This window comes from Colossoma macropomum, unplaced genomic scaffold (genome assembly GCF_904425465.1).
Source record: "Colossoma macropomum unplaced genomic scaffold, Colossoma_macropomum, whole genome shotgun sequence".
Classification (NCBI taxonomy): domain Eukaryota; kingdom Metazoa; phylum Chordata; class Actinopteri; order Characiformes; family Serrasalmidae; genus Colossoma; species Colossoma macropomum.
Genome location: NW_023496043.1, coordinates 1506444 through 1520390, shown reverse-complemented (window position 1 = coordinate 1520390; position 13947 = coordinate 1506444). Strand labels below are relative to the sequence as shown.

Below are 13947 nucleotides of genomic sequence, written 5' to 3'. Positions count from 1 at the left end.
AGACTGATGTATGTAAATGACCTCTGTCTGATTGGCTGCCCTATATTTTGCCTCATTCAAAAGCAGTCTGGGCTGAAATTCTTCTTATAACTTTAACACAAATAGGTTGGTTTTTTGTGACATCACAAGAACAAAGAATTAAAAACAGGCTGTCGGACCACTTAAAGCCAAGGCAAAAACCTGCTATTTCTAACATTTAATCTACCGTTATGGTTAATAATGTGATGTCTCAGCACTGCTGTTGTGTTGCAAACTACTTTTTCGAACAAGAAAACACCTAAATATGAATCTAATATAATATATGGTATGGACTGTGGAGTGAACAATTGTTTTAAATGGTGTTCACAAACAAAATTCAGTTTTTTCATCATATAGGCCCTTTAAGTATTTAGACTACAGTATGTATTCACAGCACTTACTTGGAAGAAAGTTGGAGCTACAGAGTGCTACAGGGAACTCTGATGATTTGAATCTGAATCATTTCATTGTCAACTCATAGAATCTGAGTAATTTAATTGATTCAGATTTACTTGGTTCACTCTGTAGTAATTAGGCACATCCGATTCGCTCGTAATCACTAACGTAAGAGCCATAATCATGATGTGCGCGCTTGTAAAACTCTAAGGGCCTGTTTGATGAAGCAGATGACACAGCTAAGCGGCTCATTTGAGCAGAAGATGAGGCCACTTCATCTAATTGAGTGAACTGAGTGAATCGGCAAAGTCTATCTGCCTGATACCCACAGCCCAGCTGGCCCTGTCCACAACCTGGACAGCACACGGCCCATATTTCTACACTTTTCTGGCATTTTATTTTTCTCTCATTTAAGTTATGGGTGAGGGAGAGAAGGTGAGGAAGACAGAGAGAGAGTGGACAGAGAGAGAGAGAGAGAAGGAGAGAGAGAGAGAGAGAAGTAGAGAAAGAGAGAGAGAAAAGGAGAGAGGGACAGACTGAAAAGAAAGAGTGAGCGAGAGAGTGGATAGAGAGAAAAGGAGAGAGAGAGAGACAGAGAGAGAGAGGACAGAAAGGAAAGGAGAGAGAGGGAGAAACCAAAGAAATGTGAGAAACTGTAAAGAAAGAAAAGAAGAGAGACAGTTTAGACACAGACAGAGAGAGAGAGAGAGAGAGAGACAGAGAGAGCGAGAGAGAGCAAAGAAAAAGAGGGTAAAGGAAATTCATGAAACAGCAATAGACCAGAAAGAGAGACAAAGAGAGAGAGAAAGGAAAGAAAGTGAGAGAGTGTATGAATGGCAACTTATGTACACTCATACAGAGGTCATAATTAATGCAGGTCAGCCACATCCAGTACCATTAAAGCACACACACACAAACACACACACACACACACAAACACACACACAGGAGCAGCAGCAGTGGTGCAGTTAATGTGTATAAAGGCTGAATGAGAGGCTTTTAGTGTGGTGCGTAACCACTGATTGACTGCTGCAGGGAAAACACACACACACACACACTGAAAGCATTCACACCAGCACAACAGCACATGAAAGCACACTCATTGCTCTCCATACATCAGTTCTTAAAGGGACCATATGATGGAAAACTGAATATCCTTTCCTTTTTTAAACTAAAATAGCTTGATGTGGTGCATAAACTTTGTTTCAGAATATACTGTTCTCCCCGTCCACTCCTTCTATACATCGAAACTAAGCTGTAAAAACTGTCCATTTTGAATCCATTGTTTTTGTGATGTCACAAACACATTTGCTTATATCCACCTTTTCACATTAAAGCTGTTTAGCCTCACCCATTCACAATGAAGTTCTAGGAAATGTGTGGAAGAACGTGTGGAAGAACATTTTGTAGCGTGGGTTGTACTTCGGATCCCTTCCCCTGAGCGGATGAATCTGATGCTTTCAAGCGCGTTGAAAGTGATCAAAGAGAACTCGGTGAAAACTTGGTGAGTCTGTGTGTGACGTTAAAATGTAAACCATATGACGTGGTCGGAAAAACTTCCACAAAATCACCTGCGATGCATCTGACGTCAATAATTATTTCAGGTTTTATGGGGCAACATGCAGCAGTGCATAAGCATAAGCTAACAGCTAGCCTGGGCACAATTCAATGATGTGAGGTGCCGCATGGCAATTTGTCTTGTCCATTTAGTGCAAAACAAGGTTTGAGTGCATAGTGTCTGAACGGAGACAAAAATGTTTGAAAATAGGTTTGAAAAAGCGTTCTGTTAATATATCTTGTTGCTGTTGGAACAAAACCTCATATCTCCAAAATGGTAACTTTACAGGAGAAGGAAAAACATGCTCTACTTTTAATGTAAGTCAATAGAACCAGATTTTTTCCAAGTAATTCTGAGCCATTTGTTTTGGTCCATTCATCAGGAAATTTACACACAATGTAAAGAACAACAGGCATTTTCAAATTATGTCAAAACCTGAAAAACGACAAAAATGGAGATACAAGGTTTTCTTCCCACAGCAGCGAAATGCCATATTAGCATCTGCTTCAATTTTATAAGCTTCATCTTTTATCTGCCTCTGACCTCACAAGTCTTTAATGAAAGATTCAGATCTTAAAGAAATCTCACATTTCACCACAGTTCAATTTCATTATTTTGGTACAATTCACAATTACTTTTAGAAAGATGTTCTAGTGTCTGGTGGAATAGAGTTTGAAATGACATTAACTATGAATATGAAAATAGCTTGAGAAATTTATTTTGGCCAAAAATGAGCTATATTGCATGGTTATAGTCAACACACCAAAATCATTACAGTTGAATTGCCACCTTCAGACTGATGCCTCATAACACGAATATATGCATGAATGTTTTTCTTTTAAATCCTAGCCTTCCTCATTCACAAGCTCCTTCAGCTTAGTAGACCTATTGATTCACAGCTCAATCTTACTGGAGAAAGTTCACTGGAAGGCATTGTGAGTGTGTCTGAAAGCATCAGTGTCCTTCCTTGTCCCTGCGCTAACTTTGCGCTGGCCTTTAGCTGCGTGTCCGACACAGGCTGTCTGACTGTGGCTGGAGGGGCCTTTAGCATGCAGGGCAGTGGATGGCTCTGACATTAAATATATATCCAGCCTGGGAGAGTGAGAGAGCGATTAAGTGACAGGACTTTGGCTCAACCTGGAGAGCCGGAGCACAGCCGCTAGCGGAATTGGAATTCAGAGGAAGAGAGAGAGATAGAGAGAGACGGAGGGAGGGAGAGAGATGAGATGAAGACCTTTCATGCTCCAGTGCTAGCGAGATTTGCTCATCTAAACTAAGTGTGGCCTTCCTCTCCTGTCTGAGTTAGAGAGAAAGAAAGAACAGAAAAAAGGGTGGTGGGAGAGAGGGAAAACTATAGAGTGTGGAGGTACAGCATAGAAAAAACTGCTATGCAGAGAGAAAAAAGGTATACGTTATATACTTTTCTACTTTTCTAATTTAATACAAACGTTACAAAATGTTTTATCAGCATAACAACCTGAGTGAACTGTAGAATCTTTGAAATATTTCAGGATTTCTTAGTGTTTGTCCCCCTTTTGCTTTAATGACTCAAGCTGGCACGGACTCTGATAGCTAATAGTGACAAAAGCTTCTGATGAGTGGATCAAATCCACCCGAGATACGTCTGAACACAATTTTCAATAGAAGGAATAAGAAAAAAAATGATGAATGGAATGGATGGAATAAAACAAACAAACAAAAAATGACCTTTTTTGCCTGAACACCTATTTGCTTAAATTTGAGTGGTGACCTAGAAATAGTGCAGAATTCAGAATTTTGAATATTTCCTCTTCCTTTTACTTGTCATACCTTTACTTTGTTATACATTTTTTCAAACTTAGTATTCACATAGCATCATGTAGCAGATACAGTTCAATCCCCCCTAGTATTCGGGGGGTCCTATGTTGGCTGGCTACTCCAGTGTTCGCTAACTGCTAAATTACTCGCCTTAGGTGCATTGGTGCTAGCTATTGTAAAGGTTTTCAGAGGTATCTTGGACAGTTACAGTTGCTAGTCTATGAAAGACCAACTGAATGAACCAATTTGCAACAGCGCCACCATGAGGCAGACCTATAAAGAAGCTCACCATTTTCTACTCGTAAAAAAAAAAATGGAATAAAACTTCGAAACTTTGACAGTTTGCTGTTTGGCATCAAATTGCTACCTTTACTCAGATTTGCTGTTTTTGAGCTAAAAGATACACGGTGAAAAAGACTAGACTAGTAACGTTAGCTGAGGTCACATACTATTAGCATTTGTCGGTTTTTCTAAAAGACTGACTGTCTTTGTGTTTTCTGTCTCTTTCTGTCGTCTTGGAATGTCTTTAATTTAATGTAATGGCAAAATGCTGAGTGGCGCACGGTGGTACACTGGGAAACTGAGCTCAGACTCATTGAGCATTAGCGCCTGAATGTCTGTGCCAGTGTGAATACCTTCATTAAAAAGAATAGTACAGATTTTTCAGTCAGGTATGCAGTGACCTTAAACATCACACACTTGCCTAAAAATGTGTTGAGTTGTTGAGTAGGTGTTTCTGACACTGTGTTGCATACTGGTGTCTATAAAAATGGACAAAAGTATGCAGCATGGCTAAAAACAGTAGCAGCTATCTGGAAGCCTGAATTTTGTCCACACTTTTGTCCACACTGTTTAGCACTGCTTGCCTACATCATCACACACTTGCCTCACTACAGTGTCAGAAACCAGATTAGCAGGTTTTTGAGATTACCTAGTAACTTCACATCATTTGAGGCAAGTGAGTGACTACAGGTTGCACAACGTTAACGTAAGGTAAGATATAACCTCCATTACTTGGTAGCAAAATGCAGTACAAAACTAAAGCCAAACCTCAGACACCAAACTCATCTTGGCTGAACAGCTACATTCAGGACAAGGACAAAATTTGACTTTTGGACGTACCATTGCTTCAAGGGCACTACTTATCCCTCACTATATATGCTGACTACCGTTAAACCTCTGTCTTGCAGTTAAATACAACGGCTCCTGATCTGTTACAGTCAAACTCAAAGCATGGGGAAATCATATCAGTGCTAGCACTATGGGGGCTGGAATATATCTGCCAGATATCTTGTACATGACTCAGGAGGTCACCGGCTTGGATTCCCAGCCCACGTTTGCTGATGTTAACCCTCGGCTTCTCCAGGGAGACAGTTCCTTCAGCTGCTTAATGTAAAATCAAATGTAAACAGCTGTAACGCCTATCTAGGAATTTTGAGTCATGACTGTGTAGTTATGTGACTCATTCGCATAAAACAAGAGAGTAGTGTTTGAAACAGCCTTTCTTCTTTTCCAAAGGGAATATGACTGTGTTGCTTGAGAATTATGAATAATTCTGCTTGAAAAGCAACACCTATGCAGTGTATCAGTAATATTGCTGATTTAGGATCAGTTATGCTGTCATAACAACATTCATTTGAACATGAAAAGCAAAAATTAGTCCTATGTCAGCACATTTCCTCAAGTATTACATATGTATAGTAAACCGTAGCATAACTATAGCTACATGTGAATCAGATTTACTTAAACTTTCTTCAGGATAACAAGTTCTACTTAATCCCAGCTTCACAGTAAACAGTTCTGCTTACACTTGACTACTGATTAAGCAATTCTACTTGAAACTAGCTTAAAATTAGACAATTCTACTTAAACTCAGCTATTAGCATGTTAAATAGTTCTACCCAAATTTATCTTAGGGTTAAACAGTTCTACTTCAAGCTAGCTGCCAGGTAAACAGTTTTGCTTAAAATTAGCTTTAGGTTAAACAGTTTTGCTTAAAGTTAGCTTTAGGATAACAGTTTTGCTTAAAGATAGCTTCAGGTTAAACAGTTTTGCTTAAAGTTAGCTTTAGGATAACAGTTTTGCTTAAAGATAGCTTCAGGTTAAACAGGCTTATAGCATTTATACAGGTTAAACTCTTCTCCTTTAAAGAGGACCTATTTTGCTCATATTCAGTGTTCATAATTTTATTTTTCTACTAGAATAAATTTACATGCCTCAATGTTCCAAAAACACCTTATTTTTTCATACATCTCTATTCACACTATGTCTGAAACGCTCAGTTAGAGCTCCTGTGTCTTTAAGCCCCACTCCCAGTGAGCCCAGTGTGCTCTTATTGGTCAGCTTGCCCACTGTGTTCTGATTGGTAGTGGCATCCTGCTTCCACCCTTACATGTTCTGCCCCTGTCTCGCAGTCTGCAGACAGACGCTTCTCTCCTGAGCAGCTGTAAACACCATTAATATTCTTAGGAATTTTCTTAATCTTAAAATGACTTTGGTTCTGCTGCATCAGTTTGGGCCAGAGTCTGCTCTGAACAAACTAAAAAAACAGAACTAACTCTTGGCCTCCAGTGTTGTGTGAGGGTGTACCAAGCTTGCCGGTAGGTGGGCAATAAGGACTGTGGTACGAGTTTGTGTCATCTTGTAACAAAGGAAAAGGGCTGGAATTCTAGCGAGGCTTTTCAAGTAGCTGAGAACAGTGGTTTCTGTGGGAGAGAGTTACTCCCTCTGGTGTGTACTTTAAGCTTTTATAACTTTGCAGACTGTTTTCATGCACAAAAAGCTACATAACACGCTAAAGGAATGGGACAAACTGGAAAAATAGGTCCCCTGTAAGCTTACTTCAGGTTAAACAGTTCTACTTAAAACTAGCTTTAGGCTAAGCAGCATTTTGAACATCCATGTAAGTTATTGATGTAACTGATTTTTAATGGCATACACCATTCAGAAATGCTAACGTTTCTAGTAATTGAATCAGTAGGGGTGCTTACTGATTTTCTAACTAGCTTTATGTTAGCATTGTTGCATGAAGTTTTCTTTTCATCCAGTGTCTCATCCTTGAGTCTGTATAGGACGTAAAATTGTCCTTCACGGTCCCTGTTAGCAGTAGGGCTATTAACTAGCGCTTGACATGTCCTGTCGGAGAGTTGATATCATGTCCAATTACACGGGGGGCTAATTAATGAACTGGGTGGGATTGAAATTATGCAAACGTGATTGGGTCCTGCAAGCAAGGTTTGAAAAATGTCCAAAACATTACAACCTGCTCTCTCTCTCTGTCTGTCTCTCTCTCTCTCTCTCTCTCTTTCTTAACAACACCACAGGAGGCCTGGAGCGTTTTTTTTTCTCCATTCATGGTCTTGAGAGGTGAGTGAGGTAGAGAGAGGGAAAGAAAGAACATTATTTCTGTTCTCAAGCATGTAATTGGTCCTGCGTTCCCCACGCCACAAGTGAACAAGTGTGCGTTTCCATATTTTCATCTGGGTTTAGGTGGTGGTGGGCAGTTTATAAAGCAACTGTCCCTGTTTGAACTCTTGGCTGTTCGATGTTTCTTCAAGGGCAAAGAGAGAGAGAGAGGAAGAGGGGGAGAGAGAGATGCAGTTACAGATACAGAAAAGAGTGACTCAAAGCTTGACCCAGCACGCACCACACATTCACACACCTCAGCCAGAGTGTCTCCTCACAGCCCCATCTGCTTCCTGCACTGCTCTCATTATAGACAGAGAGCCATCCATCAGCCGCCAACCAACCACCCCACCACCCTATCGCTTCACACGCTGATGGAGAGAAGGAGAAAGAGAGAGAGAGAGAGAGAGAGAGAGAGAGAAAGAGAGAGAGGGAGGGAGGGAAGGAGACCCCTACCCAATTGATAAAAAAGTGTTCCCCCACTGGCTGTAAAGGTGCAGCATGGCCATGACCATAACTAGCATGAGGACAGCGAGGTCCACATGAGTTCTGGACCTTGGTTGTTTCTTTATTTCACATAATCATGAGCTTCGTTGTGGAAATGGTGATGTCCTGATAATGCGGTAGCCTAACATCATAACAGCATTATTCAAATATCAAAAACTGGACCTATATCAGCACTTTTACTCTGAGAATTGTTGCATATATGGTAAACAGTAGCCTACTTAAACCTAGCTTCAGATTAAGCAGATTTACCTACAGCTATCCTGAGTTTAAACAATTTGCCTAAAACTATCTTCAGATTAAGCAGGTTTGCGTAAAACTAGCTTCAGATTAAGCAGGTTTGTGTAAAACTAGCTTCAGATTAAGCAGATTGGCCCAAACCTAGCTTTAGGTTAAACAGGTTTACCTGAAGTTAGCTTCATGCCTAAAGATAGCTTCAGATTAAACAGACATACCTAAGGCTAGCTTTAGGCAAACCTGCCTACAGGTCAAATAGCTGACTGAGGATTTGAAATTAAGATCGTAAAATTTGTAAGACTGTCTCTTACAAAGCTGGGGAAGGCTACAAAAAAGATATCTCAACACTTCCTGCTTTCAATTTCACATTTGAAATGCTAATAAGTAATGGAAGTTGGGAAGAGCTGTTGAAGTCAAGAAGAGATGTGAAAGACCAAGAAAAATGTATGTATGCAAAGCAAAACCCCCACATCACTACCAACAGGAAGGTTCAGCTGACACTTAAATAGTCATGCACTGGCTCACTGGGCAGTGCTGTTGTACAAACATCATGAAAGGGTCATAAGAAGGTAAATTTTATCACAAAAGCCAGGGTCTAAAGTACACAAGACATCACCTAGATAAGCTAAAACATCCTGGAATCAAGTGCTGTGGTCTGATGAAATGTAACTCTTTGGCCACAATCACCAAAGGTATGTAAGGAGAAAAAAGGAGAAGCATTTCAAGAAAAGAAACACTGCCAACTATTAAGCATGAGCGAGGATCTGTTATGCTTGGAGATTGTTTGGTAGCCAGTGGCGCAGGGAATGTGCAGATAGATGAGCAGATAGATTAATGTTTTATTTCTTTCTAATATGTTAAATTCAGCAAATAACTAGTAATTGTCCATTCAAACATGCAGAGGCACTTTGAAAATCAACAAAATGTGTAATTTGACTAGGGGTTTGCATACGACTGTATACATGCACACAGACACATAAAGATGTCCTATTACAGATTGCACTTAACAGCGTAAGTGAGTGTGCATTCATAAGTAAGCACTGAGGCAGAGCTTTCTCCGGCAGCGTGGTAGTTAAAGGGTGCTATCATTACACATATATGCCTGGAAGGCCACTGAGTTAACCTTTAAGTAATGGGATCAGCTAACCTGCTCTGCTTATGGACAAATATCATTCTCATAAAACCACTGAGGCGGAGTAATTCACGTCAAGAGCAAGGGAGCACACAGAGGTCATAAACCACAGTACTCATCAAATGGTACACTGAAGTGCTGCATTACATTGACTTGACTCAAAAGTGTATATCATTTCTACATGAATAGAATGTATGAACACAATTACTGCAAGAAGTATATAAGCTGATGATTATGTATTTATGTATGTTTATATATTTTACTCATACGGAAATGATGTCAACATTTGAACCCAATGCTAAGTGAGCAGGAGAATAGTAGGCCTATGTGCTAAGCTGTAAGGAATGAAGAGAAAGTGGGCCACTTTTTGGCAAACATGAGATCCACAACAACCACTCACTTCCATTTTTAGAGCTATTAGTTTGATTTAACGTGGTGCTTTCTATTAACATGTTCAGCACTCGTCTGTGCTGAAATACGTTGTTTTTCCACTGAGTGCTGCATCTGCTTAAAAAGGAACTTACCTCCCTCGTTATGGGTGGCTTTGCGCTTGAGGGGTGCTTCCACGTTGAAAATGCATTATCAATAACCCATCTCGAGTTTTGGGTGAGTGGTTTTAATGGACTATGCTGACGTTTATATACCAAAAAAATGTGCCACTTTGCTTAGTATTCCATATATATGCCACAAATTCCATATATATGCCACAAACTGTCCAGCTATACCTGGATAAATATATGCCACATGTCCAAAAGTATCCAGACACCCCTTTTGATTAGTGAATTCAGCTACTTTCAAGTGCACACAAATTGGCACACACAGCTTCTTTTCTCTGTAGAGAAGCACTGACTAATAGAAAGGGATGCATGAGCTTAAGATCACCAGGCCAAGCATCAGCTAGAGAAGTATAAAGCCCCCAAGCGGGCTATGAAGCAGTGATAATGTGTTCTCTGGAGTGATGGGGCTCCATCCAATACCTTTGGGATGAGTGGGAGTGATCCAGAACTAAACATCAGCATCAGTACCTGACCTCATTAATGCTCTTGTGGCTGAATGCAATCAAATCCTCACAGCAATGTTCCAACATCTAGTGTAAAGCCCTTCCAAAAGAGTAGAGGCTGATACGGCATTGAAGTGGGGACAAACTCCCTAATAACCCCCTTGATTTTAGAAGAAACACTAAATGAGAAGGGGGGGATTCACCATGCCTAATGCCAGGCATCAGCTAGAGGGGTATAAATGTACCAAATGGATGGAGGCAATGGATTTGTATTGTCAAGCACTACTACTTCTACTTCACATATATATTTGTGAGAGCTGTTATTTTGTAATCAAGTTTTTATTCATTTTCTCACATTTGAATGACTGAGTTGCTGATTCCCTTTTTAGAAATTTATGTCACATCAAAAGTGGATTGAGTCACTATTTCACAGGCTTTCACTGGAGGATGGGTTTAGGCTACTGGGTATAGGAAGATATTTGCCAAAACGTGGCTCACTTTAATTAGTATTATACATGATATTTGCCAAAAAGTGGTCCACTTAACCCCTTATTATAAAATCTGAGTTGGATAAAGAACCCATCTGATGTGATATTTTCCAATAAGCGTCACAACTGAATGGACACTTGAGCTACTGATAGTGTCGTATGCAAATGTTTGGGCTCCCCTGGTCAAATGACATGTTTTGCTGATTTGACAGATCTAAAGGGGGATGTGTTGATTTATTTTCACCTAGAAAATCAGCTAAACATGTAGTTTGACTGGGGGTGTTTGAACTTTTGCTTACGTCTGTACTTGACACTAATATTATATGATATGAGGTGATATTTTGCAAAAAGTGTCCTACTTTTTTACATTCAGGAAAATAATATTTGCCAAAAAAATCAGTTCACAATATTTGCCAGTACTGATTTTGGAAGTTTATGTAATTTAAATTTGCCGAAAGTGTCCAGCTTTACCTGATATTACTGTATGAAATATGATAACATACTTTACGTGTAAATTAGCCTGTAAGATATATTTGCCAGAAGTGTGCCACTTCAGCTGCTGATGATATGTACCAGATGCCGTCCCACTTAACCTGATGTGGGACAGTTAGAAGAGTGGCCCTCCTTTGCTACTGATATTTGCCAAAAGCAGGTCAGCGTACCAAATATTACCAAATGTCTTTGTCAAAAGTGTTCCACTTTACCTAGTAATAATATTCGCGTACTTTACCTGAACTCACCTCATGTAAGCACCCCCCCCCCATACCCCCGTCAGTTATCTTACCTGTTCTGGCCCCTGGAAGCAGATCCTGCAGAGCGGTGTCCTGGCCCCGCTGTCCGTGCAGCTGCTGAGGGACAGTCTCTCTCCCAGCTTGTCCAGTTTCTCCTCTTTCTCCTTGGGGCAGTCCTCCGCCGAGCTGCTCCCGTCCCCACCTGTGCTCTCCCCTGTCCCACCTGCCCCTTCTGTCCCCCCGGCGGCCCGGCTCCACTCGCCGCTGCCCTCGCCGCTCCCTGCCGCCTGCTGTCCGTTCATGGGTGCGAGCGGTGGCCTGAGCAGCAGAGCCTTCAGGTCACTGAGCAAGACGCGACGGCGGCCTTTCTGCTTGCCCTGGCGGCGCAGCATCGGTGTCCCACTCGGCAATGCCCGGCAGCGCACGACAGTGACACCGACGGCCAACAACATGTGCCCACTTTTACTGGCCAACGGAGTGGACGGCGAGAGCGCGGAGCTTCTGCTAAGACCTGAAAGGCTGGACTCTGGATGGACTCATAGAGATGCACTGGGGAAAGAACGGGCACTTACGACGGTCTCCCAAGCGACGGTTAAAAACGTGAAAAAGCGTGTGGTTCGTTTGGGAAGATCTGGATTGAAGCTATGCGCGTCGTGTGTGACGGGTAAGAAAAAGCCGGAAAAACGGCCCCAGTGTGGCCACTTTCAGCGGCGTAGCGTCAGGTTTGGTCTACGAGCGTTGAAAACCTCCAGAAAGAAACGTTAAAAAACGAAAGAACGTTTATTTTCAAAAGGCGTTAAACGTTCTGAAGACGCGTGGCGACATTCAAGCGCTGCTATTGGCCGAGAGACGGAGCGCGGAACAACCACGTTTACACTGTTACGTGCAACCAGTGTGTGTGTGTGTGTGTGTGTGTGTGTGTGTGTGTGTGTGTGTGTGTGTGTGTGTGTGTTACACTAATTACCCGCTGACACTCGATCGGCCCCCCTACACGCTCACAATGCATTCATAACGCTCCATCCACAGCACCACTGGCGATCAATCCCACTCTCTCCACGGCAGAGCCTCAGAGAGGGAGGGACAGCGCGTCGAGGTGCGTGGAAATCTGCTGATCTCTCCGGGGATCCATTCTCTGAGATCCGTTGGAAGGAACGCCATCAAATGGACATGGCTGGTGAAATGAGCTGGAAAGCAGATCAAGCAGATTCCTCAGCACGAGCCGAAGCCGCGGGAGGTCTGGAGGTGCCGTGAGCTCTCAGTCTGCAGGTCAGTAATTCTCCCGATCTCCATTCCATCCGCTGCCCCCCGCCGCCGTCCACAGGTCCCGAAGGCTCTCTACGGACGGGTCGCGCTGGAGATGGTGCTCAGGTTGGAGTGTCTCGGACGGGATCCTGGTCTCCTTTACGTCCTGTAGGCTAGTACGCCCATCGGAGCCTTCGAGCCTCCAAAAATCGTGTCATGTGCGCGCGCAGGCCTCACGAATCTCAATCTCAATCGCTCACGCTCGCGCTGCCCGAGCGCTTCCTCCCTGACCGCCAGCCGCCCTGCCCTTCTCTCTGAGGCAGCCAGCAGCGCCGAGCATGCCGGAGAAAACGGAGCCGGAGCGATGCTGGAAGGCGAAGAAGAAGAGGAGGAGGAGGAGAAGGAGGAGGAGGTGGTGGAGGAGAAGAGGAGGAGGGGGGAGAGGAGGAGAAAAGAGCCGTCGTCCGCCACGCGCTGCCGTCGTTTGTCGTCACGGCGACCCTTCCGTTTGTCGACCGGAGACTAAACAGCACGACAAAAAACCCTCCGCTGGAAACGATCAGAGCGACTGCGGTTTCAGCACCACGGAGCCCGGACAGCTCCTCTATACCTCTCTCTCTCTCTCTCTCTCTCTCTCTCTCTCTCCCTCTCTCTCTCTCTCTCTCTCTCTCAATTCATTTCAATTCAATGTTGCTTTATTGGCATGACAAATATTAACACTTGTATTGCCAAAGCTTTTGTTGGGAGATTAAGAACAAAGTACAACATATACAAAAAGCAATAACAGATATAAAGCAAGAACAGATATAACAGGTGTTATAATAATAATAATAATAATAATAATAATAATAATAATAATATCTCTCTCTCTCGCTCCCTCTCTCTCTCCCTCTGTATAATCTCTTTCTGTATTCTCTCTCTCTGTATTCCCTCTCTTTCACTCTCTCTCTCTCTCTCTCTCTCTCTCTATATATATATATATATATATATATACATATGTATATATGTGTCTATATATACACATATATGTATCTTTTTGTCTTGTCTCTCTCCTTTTCTCCTTCTCACTCTCACTTTTCTCCTTTTCTATCTCTCTCCTATCCCTGTCTCTCGTTCTCTAGTTCTCTCTCTCTCTCTTTCTCTTTTTTCTCTCTAGTGCTCTCTCTGTTTCTCGCTCCATTCTTTCACCCTCTCTTCTTTTTCTTCCTTTTCCTTTCTCTCTCTCTCTCTCTCTCTCTCTCAGCAAGTTCTTTGTTTCCAGCTGCATAAACATACATTAAAGCATGAATATGTATGTATAGTATTACACATTCATTTCTGTGTATTTTTAGATTTTTTAGATTATATATTTAGTACCTGTTCTTGGATATACACTTTATCCTTCCACCCTCGCTCACATAAGTGTCGCTCTTTCCTCGCTCAATAATTCATCAATGCTG

At 42.2% G+C, this 13947-nt stretch overlaps 1 protein-coding gene across 1 annotated transcript in view; it reads right to left on the bottom strand.

Moving 5' to 3' along the window:
- march4l (membrane-associated ring finger (C3HC4) 4, like) overlaps positions 1 to 11718 on the bottom strand; it is a 36173-nt gene extending 24455 nt beyond the window's left edge. Inside the window, exon 1 of the mRNA XM_036564836.1 lies at positions 11320 to 11718. Coding sequence (XP_036420729.1) covers positions 11320 to 11718 — 399 coding nt within the window. The remainder of the gene's footprint in view (positions 1 to 11319) is intronic.
- Positions 11719 to 13947: the final 2229 nt, after the last annotated feature.